A 13735-nucleotide genomic window follows, 5' to 3' on the forward strand; every position below is an offset into this window, starting at 1 on the left:
TTCCCATGCACCCAGTTCAGTTCTCCCAGCTGGACAGTAAGGCAGGGAGGCCGTGGCACTGCTTGCCTTGGAACGTGCTTGGGTGAAGCATTGGTACTGCTTAGACCATCTGACAGCTGATTATGGCTCTGGTTCAAGACAGGCATGAGCACCTTCCCTCCCTGACTCCTCTCACACTGGCTGCACAGCTTCTGTGGCCACACACACACTGTCTTTTAGCATGCAGGTGAAATGAGGAAATAATCTTTTTTGCCAGAAAGACATACAAATAGAATATATTTGATTTTAATTACTGCAAGACAGGAATGCTTCCCATCAAAACTGTCAGAGTTGTATGTATCTTTCCTTCATTCCATTAATTATTTACCTTCAGTTTTAATAATACAGTTAAGGGTACTATATATAGCTTCTGCTCTATCAATAAATCATGCCTGTGTGTCTTCATATTTATCCTATAAAATTATAAATACCAACATGCCTACATGGATTTGCTAAGGAATTCTAGCAATGAAATTCCCAGCAGTCCATGTCTTGGAGTCTTTGCTGGTGAACTCAAATATTCCTCACTCAACGAGAGCTATTTTATGAGACTTTTTATGAGATTTTTTAATTATTACTTTATGAGCTCACCAGTCTTTTCACAAATCCCAACAATCTTCATCCCCTTCTTATAGCTCTGTGCTGATTTAAAACCCAGCGGGAATATTAAACCTACTTGAGTTGCTCCCTTTCCCCTGCCCCTTTCCGGCAGTGGAGGAAACACTAGGAGACATTATAAATTGGAATCACAGTTTACTGAAAAATTGCAATAACCACAACAATATTAATAAAAAGAGTGTACAAAACAGAGTCTTTTACCCACAAAAGGATATTCACTACTGAACAAAAAAAAAAAAACACTTCCCAAAGACCACATCCAGTGTGGTTTTCCAAGAAAAAGGCAAAATGATGGCTGGCCCTGTGCTGGGCAGCATGGAGTATATCGGAAAACAAAAGCAGAATGTTGGAAAGGCTTGCAATTTAACTTTCCCCACTCAGACTGAAAACAACGGAAGAACAGGGACAAGGCAAAACCTGGTGGGACCTGACAGGGCTCTGAAGCAGGTCAGAGGACCCTCCTTCTGGGCCTGACTTTGCAGGAGTGGGAGTGGAGAGCTTGGTTCCAGCAGCAGCTCCAGTGGCTGCTGTCACAGCAGCTGCAGCCTGGGCTCCACATGGCTCAGCTGGGCTCTGCCATGCTGCTGCTTTCTCTCTTTTCTTTTTCTTGGAGCAGCTTACCAGCTCTTGGGCTCACCAGCGCTGTCTTTGAGCACCACACCAGAAAAGCCACATCCCCGAGCACAGCAAAAGATGGCCACCCTTCCACTTCCAGCCCCTGACTTCCTCCTGCTCCAATCACATTCTTGCCATGACACTAATGGTATGGAATTATACTAGAAATTGTGCTAGAAATTCTATCCCTTTCCTCTATAACCATAATGAACGCATCACAGTTTGACGTGACTTCTTGACCTATCATCAAACCCAAGAATCCACACAGTATCGTAAGGTCAATGCACACAAGCCACCTTCCCCATCCCATAAATCCAAGGCACTTTGATACACGTGATCCACAATCCAGGCTCAGTCCATCAAACTAGTCCTTCGGTTGCATTGCTTGAAACAGTTCTCCCGTTTGCTCAGCAATCTCCTTCATCTTCTGACGTGCCTCTTCTATGGTGGTGGTGGCGTTATGGACAGTGACACAGCATTCTCCATCTGTGAGGTTTAGCATCCCACACACTCCATTCTCTTTCAACAACAACATATCTATGGCTAATCGGTTCTGCAAAGCCATTTCCGATGCCTGCAGGGCCTGCACATTCGGTTCCCTGAGTGAGCGTCCGGTCCAGTTGCTTAACACGTGGACTTGCTTAGTTAAGTTCTCCAAGACATACTTGTGCTGTTGGATAACTCCACTGGACGCAAAAAATGATTCTAAGTCTAAAGCAACGTTTTGTCCCCAGGTGTAATAGTCGGGCACTTGAATCCCCTGAATCCACCCTTTTGCCTCTGTTGGATTGCGGATCTCTCTCTGCACCTTGTTGTTACGATAAAGCGTATAATTGAATGTTTTAGATGGACACATGGTAGGAAAACCAATAGTACACTGGAGTCCAGCCATATCATACATGTTCAAGTGGGAATACATTTTCCCATCTGAACATGCCCATACTGTTCCCCGTGGAGCGGGATACTTGGCCTGTGAACACTGATACAGGTCACCTTGGGGAACTTCCTGTGCTTCGCTACTTGAATTCCAGACCTTTCTTTGGTCAGGGCTGTGTGTAATGGGAATGCCACAGGATAGTGCTGTCTCTGAATTTTCATAAGACCCATTGCATCGGGTGTCTTGGTTTAGATAGCCGTAGTTGGGATAATCCCAACAGGTACACATGTCCCGGATAAAAGTTCTCAGCTCCGAGATGTACCAGGTTTCTATAGGCTCACCTGCTCCTGTGGTACAATCTAATACACGGGAACAATTCAGAAAGGAGGTCTCTGATTTACTCTGGGTAAGACTTCTACGGTTCCTCACTTTCCAGCAGATGCTCTCTCCATTAGGTAGTGTGGTCTGATAGTCCTTACAGTCTGATTTCTCCACTTCCCATTCTACTATTTTCCCTGTGGGGACCCTGGAAGCCCATTGTAGTGTAGATATAGGGTCAAAGATTTGTTTCAAAGACCAGGCCCACTCATAATTTGTTCGGTTAACTTGGTGCACGGTTCCTGGGTTATCAGGGATTTGTATACACCATCCTGCATCCCAACGAAAATTGTACTCATGTTCAAAAAACCCACCCTCAGCAGGAGAATCCCACCACGGTACTACCGTGCAAGGGATAGAAGTGACATTTTGCAATGTCTCAGAAGGCTTGGTGTCTAATGACCGATAGCATGTCTGATTCCATAATTCGCTCCAGGTAGAGTCATGTGGGAGCTGGTAAAAGGCGTTCTTGTATTCTACCCATGTCCCATTTGCCTCCCACTGTTGTCCTTCTTTCTGGTCTAGGAACCGGGACTCCACCATCCCCCAGGTAACATTTCTTCCTGGCTTTTTAAGATTATCCAGTTCTCTCGTTAATATTTCCGAAAAATTTAACCAAATCATCATAAATCTAAACCCCTCTGATGCAGAGTTGGGGAGATTAATACATATTCCTTGATTTGTATGATTCCAAATATGCATAAATCCTTGTATCAACTCCCAAGCTAAATTTGGTTCAGTACTCTGATTTTCAGTTGCTTGAGACAAAATCATACATCCATAACATAAGAGTAAAAACTTTTCCCACACCATTTTTTTTGCTAGTGAAAAAAGGCAAAATAGGCTTAGCAAAATCAAACTAAAAAATACAAAAAATGATCCGTCCACTCAACAGTTGAAAGCATAGGTCCAGCAGTGGATTTCAGATAATCTGTAAAACATATACATGCATAAAAACAAAACATGATTAAAAGGAGGGAACAATCCACCACCTGGTACTAGAGTTAAGTGGCTCTTTTAAGGTCATGGGTACCAATCCCACTCTTGGTAATTCTACCAAAACCAGGTGTTCTAACTAATGGAGAGGATTTGCAGAGTCTTTAGATTCTTTTGTTCCAGAGAGCATGGGTGGGGGTGAAGACAAAAGACCGTGAGTTAGAGGCACCCATTAACTCCCCAGAAGCTACTGACTCTATGTACCTCATTTCACACCCCCTTGCCCAATCAGGTTCATGCCCAATCAGGTTTCTCTTCAAGAGTCCATTGGTGCATTCAACAATCTCATTTGCCTGGGGGTAGTATGGTGTGTGAAAGATCTACGGGATTCCTTCATCTTGTGCCCACTCTTGAACCACCCTGATGGAAGAGGATGGATTGTAGGAGGATAGAGATAGTGCTGAAGGCAATCTTGTCCCTGAGCAGTTGCAGCTGTACTAATTACCAAAGAGCAGGAACAGCCCTGCCCTTAATATGCCACAGCCATGTCCAATAAGGATAGGTACTATAAAAGAGTGGGTTAGGTAATTGAGAAGAGAGGTGGAGTTTGCTGGCTGTGCTGTTAAGAGGAAGGGGCAGGTGGTTGTGCAAGGGCTAGGAAGGAGTCAGCTGGCCATGCAAAAGAAAATTAAAAAGGAGTCAGTGCTGTGAGGAGCTGCCCCTGGGAACTCACAGAGAGAAGGTATGAAAGTTTTACAGTAAGATAATAAACTGGTGCCGAGCACCGATGCCAACAATTGGTGACCTGTATAGGGATGAGTTGGACACCTTAGCAGTAAAGTGACTACTATTGGATTGGAGGGACTGGGGCCATGGCAAACAATTAAATCACAGCTTCAGTCCCTTTACTGTGCTGTGCCCTGCTGCTCTTGCTACTGCCTCAGCTTCCACCCTGACTTCAGGAAAGGCCCTATATAGTCTACCTGCCAGGTCTCCCAGAGGCCTTTTCTGTGTTCTTGGTGAAGGGATGCCTCCTGTAATGGGTGTTGTTTCTCTAGCCCTGTACAACACTGGCTACAGACGGAGATGACAGTGTTGCAGAGTTCCCAATGGACAGGCCACCCCGTGTTACCAGCTCTCTTAAAAAGATCCTTAAATCCTTGGCAGGTAACAACTATAGCAGATAGTTCCATTTTTCTTCTCCCTTCACTGCCATATTTGCTGCACAGGTCAATGAAACTACCTGATTATTCAACAGTGAGCCAGATTATCCCTCTTCTGGTGGGCAGGATTCCATCCCACCAAGAAACACTTTTGCTTAACAGGTTTAGCATGTCTTCTTATGTCTCTCACTGCCATACTGGCAACTCAAAAGATCCCCCACTGCTTTTGTTCACAAAATGGGAGCCAATTGCTGCATCCCTTAAAAACAGCACTGGGGTTTGTATAAATAAACACTGGTTCTTTAGTGTCAGCCTCTAATAATCACCCTGCTACCCATCTACCTACCCACCTGCTAACAATCACATGGCTACTGATTCTCCCATCTGAGCACTTTCTTCTCCCCTTGTCACAATTCTGCCCCCTGAATCAACACATAAGAACACTGCTCAGTATTTCTCTCTTTTGGAGGATGCCTCAGTGAACCACACACTTCTTGGGGGGGGTCAGCTTGAGGGGTATGTTTTATATAAGAAGGGAGGCTCCTGGTCCAGTTGACTGCCAGGAAATTCCTGTACTTGGACCACTCTGGGTGCTCCCTCCTCTATCTGAGGCATATGGCAGTGATGATGTAATTGTTCATATCACCTTCTTACTACTTCTCCCTGCAAAACCGCAACACCAGGTGGGGTTCTGGCCAGTACGGGTTTCAAGACCTTGAAAGGTCCCACTAGAATAATTGATTTCTGCCATTTGATTTTTTCAGCTCCCTGTAGAGCTAGACTAGCCACAGAGGCACTTCTACCAAACTGAATAAAGTTTTTTTGCATCTTTAGAGCTGTGCAAATAAAACCTGAAAGGGCGAGTTGGACCCTCAGGTCTCAGTTGCCACACACGCATTGATAATCCATGAATTGCAAAGCCCCATTTGATATGAAGTGGACCTGTTGGATGCATTGGTCCTAAAACCTGATATAACCCAGCCTCAAATATTACCAATTTTAAGACTTCTGCATGGACAGGGATGCAGTCACAGTGGTCCTCTGGTGTGTTAAATCATGTTAAGGATGTGCTATGATGGAGACAGCCAGAATGTGTTTTCTCCAAATTACCAGCAGGGCAAGGGCATGTTGTAGCTCCTTCTTCTATCCAGGAATTTCAATTTGCTCAAGGGAAGTCAAGGTTTTGGGGTGAACACACACTCTTCCTCCCCTCCACCATACTCCCAGAAGCTTTACTTCAGAAGATGGGGTTTGTGCCATTTCTGCTGAAATTTGCAAACCTAAATTTTCAGAGTGAGTAACCATCTCTTTTTGGATTTGTCCTACTATTGTGGCATTGAGGCTACCCACCAATATATTGTTAATGTCCTAATCTGCTTTAACTCCCTCCACAGGCATCGCTACAGAGAATGCTATCTTCTCCAGATCCCAGCATTAACATCCCTGGCAGGATGCAAAAAACTGTCCACATAGATCTGGACAATGCACTCCCTGACTCTGCTCTCCTGCTCACTCACATCTCTCAAGTGAAAAATGTCTTTCTTCCTCATGTGGACCCTCCTGTTCTCATTCTCTTTCACTGGCCCCTTATTGGCAGAACCTGTGCTATTTCCAAGCGTCTTCATTTACTGCCCAGGCCAATTTGGGCTTGAAAAACAATGGTGAGATTTATACTGACTTTTTTACAATGTGCACATGACAACTCATCAGGAAGGCAATTCTACCTCCCGTCTACCAAGCTGGAAAATATTGGTGACACTTGCTCCCCACTTCTGATTCCCAGAGCCTGGGACCAGCAATCCACTTCTCACGGGCAGCAAGTAAACTGTTTGCAAGTACATTTCAAGTTAATTTCAGCCACTGATCAGCACTAATGCTGCAGACTTGGCACCCTCCCACCCTCAGTATGTTGAAGTAGTGTGTGCATATTTGATTTCTTCCACTTTTAAAAACCCAGCAGGACACAGGCAAGATGTCTTGAAAAGCTGGAAAGGAAAAGTGGACTTGGATTTTTAAAATTACCATTATCTGCCATAGGGATAGGCAGAACACATCAGAAAATGCAAAGCATGGAACCAAATCCCTGTCCCAATCTCAGACAAAAACAGAGTTCAACCTTTGTGCAGGAACAGCCACTGCCCTGAAGCAATAGTTTCTCTTATACTATTATCATAATTGATTATAAAATATGTAGGGAAACATGCTCAGACACAAGAGTTACTGCCTGTAGAATTTATCACCTACCCTTGGAATATTTATACTGTTTTCAGGGATCTCATTCTTGACCAGGGCTGGTTAAGTGAGATGCTCTTAGTTCTGAGAGAAAAAAGAGGGCCATGGTGTTTTACATTTGTTTATTGGTTTTATGCAAGGTATTGGTGTACAACCATCCACCAAAGGCCACTTCTGGGCAGGAAGGAGCACCCCGCTCTGGTGCCCTGCTATTGTTAGGGAAGGGACCAACACCAAAACACCTGGGATCTCACTGCGGCTCTCACTGATGCTGAGGATGCAGAACCGCTCCCTTTCAGCCCACTCCCCTTGCAACTGCACAGCAAAAACTGAAACGTCCACAGACAGCTCCTTCTTTTTTTGTGTACTCCTAGCATAAGCACACACCTACTTGCTGTTTATTTATGGAGCTTGCTGCCACAAAGGGGCTCCCACAGCCAGACTTCACTTGCTTGGACCCTCTTTGAGATCCATAAGGAGCAGAACACACATCCCAAGCCAAGTGCTCCCTGCCCTGTCATCACAGGCTTCAAAGCCCAAAAGAGGAGGATGCCTGCTTTAACAGGCACAAAACACACAGTTGGAAGCAAACAGTGCTGCTAAGCTTTCTGCAAGAAGCCTCCTCCACACTGAGCTCTACAGAAACTTGTCCAAGTCTCTCCCTAATAAAACTTAATCAACAAATACAGCGTGTCTTCAAACTGCCTTTGTTTCTCCGGAAAACTCTCAGCTCAAGAAGACAACCAAGCACCCATTGTTAATGAGGCTGGATGCTCTTCCAAGGAACCCTTTCCTCAAAGGCTTTGCTTCAACCCACGTGGGACCTGCAGACAGAAGGAATGCAGGGAAAACTCTTTGCTTTCTTCTCAGGGCACCTTTTCCCATGACCCATAGAGGCCACCACAGCACATCAGCAACATTTCCTTGGCTGTCAGGAGTCCTCATTCCTGCTCCCAGAGCTCAGAGAAAGCACACAGGACAACTAACAAACTCCTGAGGATCAGCACTAACCCCAGCCTCGTTACCTCCAGCCTTGCAACTGGCTACTTAAAAGCTCACCATACACCATCTGGTTGCCCAGAGGGACCTCCAGCCAGCCAGCACAAGCCACACACTGTGATATTGTCCCAGGAACACAGGAAACAGACCAGAAATGCTGTCCAAGGCTTGTGAGCACTTCTACACTGCACAACATCTCAACTGTTATGTGGCCACACTATCATCTGCTGTTGCACTCCCTGTCTATATTAAAAGTCTCACAAAAGCGTTTTCTGTCATGGTGTGGTCCTGCCATGGAGAGTCTGAAAAATCCACCAGCCCTGCAGGAAGTTTTACAGGCGTGGTTGGGACGAGAGATCTCAGACTAAAAGAAATCTCAAGAGCACAGAAGGCAATAAAGCCACAGATCGCCTAGAGGGCCAAGATCCCCTTCTGAATCAACCAACTTTAGTCCAAGCGTGAGGCCGGTCAGGAAGGTCAGTTATGACAGTAAGGGACCCTAAGCACCAGTGCCGCACCAGTGTGTCATAGCGAACGGCGTTTACTTTACAGAGAAACGGAGCTCCACAGTGCTCTCCCGATTGCTGTCCAGCAGCAGCGTTTAAGCTTTGAGGCAAACATTGCCACGCTGGGCCGCTGCTCTCGGCAGCTCGGGCCGCCACTCACCTGCGCCGGCACCGCGCCGCTCCCCCGGCACCTCCGCCCTCCCCGGGCGGCGCTTCCGCCCGGCTGCCGTCACTTCCGCCGGCGCGGCCTGGCCCTCGCGGCCCGCGGGGAGTTCAACTGAATTAATCGAATGTTCATTTCGGCTTTTGACGCCTTAATCACGGCCCTGGTTCCCGGCACTGTGGTTACGGCCGCCCGCTGCTTCCGCCCGGCCGCGGGCTCCTGGAGGGACATCCCGCCGCCGAGCCGCGGCTGTGGGTTCGCCCTGTGCTTGTGCGGCCCGAGGCAGCCCCGGCGGTGCTTTCCTGCCCACACACCGGCCGCCTGCATCCCACAGCCAGCCCTGCGCACAGAAACGCGTTTGTGGCCACGCAGGAGCTCTGCCTTGTCATGATCCGAGGGCGCGGCCGCGCCCGAGATCGGAGATGTTTTGGGAGAGCAGATCCATAAAGCTCTGTGAACATTGCTGTAATTTATTATCCATGTCCCGCAGCGCTTCATTTCTTATGGCAGTGAGTCCTTTCCAAACAGTGAGCCCACCTGCTCCAGCCCAAGCCCTAGTGAGGATCTGTGTCTGTTCTCATGCTCAGAGAATGCACTTCTCAGGTGAAAAGGCTGAAAGCTGACCAAGCACTAAAATCAATAACCAGCATAAAAATCAAAGCTCCTACAAGTTTCTACAGCTCTCTCATAGTTTCTAATAAAGCTTGGCACGTATTACAAATAATCCGTCATGGTTTTTATCCCTTCAGAAATCTGTGATGCTAAAGCAAAATTACAATCAGGAACAAGGTCTATCCAATATGGTCACTGAAAGCACTTATATCTATAGAAACAGAGGTAATCCGTCATCCTGTCAGGAGACAGGCAGCCTTAACTATATTGTCAGGGAAACAAGACTGTGATTAACTCATAAAAAATTGGAATGAAAATTACAATTTTTTTAATGCTAGGCAGCAAACATCTCCCTCAGCTTCATGTCTTCTCATGAGCAACCATGTTCCTGACATGGTAAAGTTGACAACTGCACTATATTAGGTCATTGAGCTCTCCTTGAAGTAGGAATTGACTTGAAGATGTCCCATTAGGCATACTAGCTAACCAAGAGTAACCATGATTCTAACCTTATGATCAGACATATGACTCTGGCACAGATGTTTAAGCAGTTAGTGCTGTTACATCTGGTGTGCTTATAGATGCTTCTAGAAGGAGGAATAAATAGAACTGCTCTTAATTACATTTTGGAGATTTGCAGACGGGAGCCTCAAGGTGTTTGGAGTGCTTCTCCAGTGCTGCCCTGCCAGACTGCAGTTCATCAGCTGGGGGAGCTCTGCTTTGTGCTCCCTGAAGCAAAAGAAATCATATTAAAGTCAAACCTAGTTCAGGAATAGCAGTGCCTGCTGAGAAATGGAGTGTCAAATGCTCTGTTTCACTGAAAATAACTGCTACCCTACCACCACCATCTGCCACTTAATATTGTTGTTCCCAATTTATGTTTGGGATGCAAGAAACACTTTGAAATAATTGTGCAGGTTTCTTGCAGTTAAACTTCAAGAGCAGCAGCTTATCCTTTTTCTGTGGAACCACCCACCATCCTGATGGCTCCAGGACTCTGTTGCTATCACAGGTCTGGCTGATTGAAGTGAGGAGTCCAAGGTGTCCTTTGGCTCCTATTTGCCTTTTGTAATCATTGCTTCTGGGGCAGTGAAGGTCAGGTGGGGCTGCTCCAAAATCTATTGAAATCAACAGATTGTGCATCTGATTGAAGCAAAATGAGAAAGCAAGGTTTTAGGTTTTGCACTACTCATCTTCAGACCACCCATCAGAGCACCACTGGGTTTACAGAAGGGTGGGGCAGATGCAGTGTTGAGAGCCGATTTCTCTCTCTGCCCGTTCAAGGCTTTCCTGGGGCTGAACTTGGGAATGGTTTCCCATGCACCCAGTTCAGTTCTCCCAGCTGGACAGTAAGGCAGGGAGGCCGTGGCACTGCTTGCCTTGGAACGTGCTTGGGTGAAGCATTGGGACTGCTTAGACCCTCTGACAGCTGCTTATGGCTCTGGTTCAAGACAGGCATGAGCACTTTCCCTCCCTGACTCCTCTCACACTGGCTGCACAGTTTCTGTGGCCACACACACACTGTCTTTTAGCATGCAGGTGAAATGAGGAAATAATCTTTTTTGCCAGAAAGACATACAAATAGAATATATTTGATTTTAATTACTGCAAGACAGGAATGCTTCCCATCAAAACTGTCAGAGTTGTATGTATCTTTCCTTCATTCCATTACTTATTTACCTTCAGTTTTAATAATACAGTTAAGGGTACTATATATAGCTTCTGCTCTATCAATAAATCATGCCTGTGTGTCTTCATATTTATCCTATAAAATTATAAGTACCAACATGCCTACATGGATTTGCTAAGGAATTTTAGCAATGAAATTCCCAGCAGTCCATGTCTTGGAGTCTTTGCTGGTGAACTCAAATATTCCTCACTCAATGAGAGCTATTTTATAAGATTTTAAAAGATTGTCAGTCTTCTCATAAGCCCTGAAAATCTCTCTCATCCCTTCTTCTACCTTGCCACAAGTCAGTTTCATGTGACTTTCTAAAACATGGTTTTGGTCTTCCCAAGCAGAGAGAGGCAGGAGTGCCTACAGCTGAATGCTTTCACATTGGATGATAACAGGGCTATGATGATCAGAACTACAAAAACAATATGGCAGTGCCCTTGGTGGGATTAGAAAGGTAAATCTGCAAATGTAGCAGTATTATCTATGTTGCAGAGATGACAAATATTAAGATGAGTTTTTCAAGAGGAGGTGATCATGGAAGCAGATAATTCTTCTGCCAAGAAGACAGAAACTGAAGTTGAGAACAGAGCAGCTGGAGAGCAGCGTGGTGGGCAGCACGCAGGTCTGCCGTGAATGGAAAACAAATTGTCATAAGGGATCAGTCCAGGATATAAATCTTACTTTTGTTAGCTTTTTTTAAAGCTGATGTACTTTTGGGATGGAATCCTGGCAGTCCATGACAGCAACACGCCACTAAGTAAAGGGCATCCCTGGGACTAGGTGAAGTAGGGATATTTAAAATCAAATCTCTACTTTTTCACCAATAAAAACCACACATGCATACTCAATGTGAAGTGATTTAACCATGTGAGAGGAAAGGCTTGTGTATTTTAAAAACCCAAAACTGCAGAGTATTTACTCATCCCTAGTAATGCACCTGTTGAACATAATGTTGTCTTTTGACAGCATGGGATTTCCTCTTTATTGTTTTTTTCATCAGTTGTTTCTATAGAAATGCCATTTTTATCAGACTAGATGAAAATATCCTGAAGTAACACACCTCTTCAGCAAATACAGATATTTCTTGCTCAGTCTATGTATTGTATCCCTATAATATTGGGTTTTCCTCTCCTCACTACAACATCCAAATGAAAATGAGTTAAAAGCGAGTCACTGTACAGCTGGGACTCCAGAGAACAGACTCCTCTGGAAATTGGAATGGGCAGTCAAGTAAATGTATTTCTCAAGTCAGGTCACTCAGACACTGCCTCTGAATTGTGGCGCAGGTGAAAATCTGTATTTGCACAGATGATGACAGTCACAGTTTCACAGAAGGCTTAAATGAAAATGGTCTTGAGCCGACCCTGCCTGACAATGCCCTCTGCCCCTGCTATCAATGAGGAGAACATTTCTGAAATCTAGCTTCTCTGGGCTGAGGACAGTGTCTCCCTTGGCTGCTCCTGTGGGATCTATCTGACAAAATCTGAGTGACATAGTCAATGCATTCAAATCCACTGTCACAGACTTTAAAGGAAGCTTGTCAAAGTGCCTAAGCCTGAGATTTTAAGCAATTTGAGACAGTTTAAATCACTGGATATGCTCACATGATTACCCTCCATGGCAAATCTCCTGAAGAACTTCCTTTTTAATTTTCATTATAATTTGTTCCTTTCTTCTTTTCAGGTTATTTACTGTTGTATCATGGGGAAAACCTTATACCTTTGTATCTGAACAGGATGAGAGTGATGTGTACATGCTTTATCCAAAATCCATCTGTACTAGTCTGCATATGTACTGAAAGGAGTGCCAGGGGAAGCTCATCTCTCCCAAGCTTCAACTCTCACACCTTGGGAACAGAAAGCATGGCCTGTGCAATGCTCTTGCTTTAGAGAGATAATTTTAGGAGGGCAGGTAGTGATAGGACAAGGTGGAATGGCTTTAAACTGACAGGAGAGATGTTTAGATTAGATATCAGGAAAAAAATATTCACTATGAGAGTGGTGAGACACTGGAACAAGTTGCCCAGAGAAACTGTGGATGCCCCATCCTTGCAAGTGTTCAAGGCCAGGTTGGATGAGGCTTTGAACAACCTGCTCTTGTGGAAGGTGTCCCTGCCCATGGCAGGGTGAGTGGAACTAGGTGATCTTTAAAGGCCCTTCCAGCCCAAAGCCTACAATGATTCTGTGAATATTTGATGTAGATGCCTGCACAGCAGCAGTTCCTACTGCCAGTGGACCCAAGCCTGAAGTACTCAACTCTAAATAGCTGTGCTAGTGCAGCTAGATCTGCCAAGAGTTTTTAACAGTGATGATCACAATGTCCTGATGATTTAAGTGATCTGGCAGAACTAACTGCCGTCACACAGAGCTGGGTTTTCACCTTCATCTTTGGAAATGTAAAGGGCTGTGATGGGTAATTGTGCCTCATCTTCTTAAGTACTTTTCCATGGGTCTTTATTAGGCCAGAGCAGGTTTCCCATTTCCTTGGGAGTGATGTGGAAAGCTGTGGGTTCCCAGAGGAGCATGCCAGTGGCATGCATTTCTGCTTCTCACGTGGCAACACACTGCTTCACCCAGCTTTCTGGTAGAGAGAGACAAGCAGCCTAATGAGGAACAAAAGGACAGCTCAGCAAAGTGGAAGAGATACCTGTAAGAGAGGTATTCCAAGGAAGCTACCAGAACTGCTTTGTTATCACATGAAATATCTAATGCCTAGAGGTGTCTCTGTTACATAGTGCTGCATCACTTTAAAATTCTCTTGCCACCATATAAATAGAAGTTACTTTGCCAGTCTTCCTCAGAGTAGGAGCTTGCACCCTGTATTTCCAGAGGCTAAGTGCTTGTGAAGTTTGATATATGCATGGCAGCAGGACAGGACCATTCTCTCACTGGTGGTATTTGGTGATGGAAGTGAAGTCAG

General features: G+C 45.3%; 1 protein-coding gene across 1 annotated transcript; it reads right to left on the reverse strand.

Annotated features, from left to right (window-relative positions):
- Positions 1-1371: 1371 nt before the first annotated feature.
- LOC127059684 (uncharacterized) lies at positions 1372-8591 on the reverse strand. The gene is made up of 2 exons (XM_050975345.1): positions 8524-8591; positions 1372-3458 (listed from the first exon to the last, which is right to left on the reverse strand). The coding sequence occupies exon 2, from the start codon at positions 3338-3340 to the stop codon at positions 1637-1639; it is 1704 nt and encodes a 567-aa protein (XP_050831302.1). The 5' UTR covers positions 3341-3458; positions 8524-8591; the 3' UTR covers positions 1372-1636.
- Between the last annotated feature and the right edge of the window lie 5144 nt (positions 8592-13735).

Source organism: Serinus canaria, chromosome 5 (assembly GCF_022539315.1).
Source record: "Serinus canaria isolate serCan28SL12 chromosome 5, serCan2020, whole genome shotgun sequence".
Taxonomy (NCBI): Eukaryota; Metazoa; Chordata; class Aves; order Passeriformes; family Fringillidae; genus Serinus; species Serinus canaria.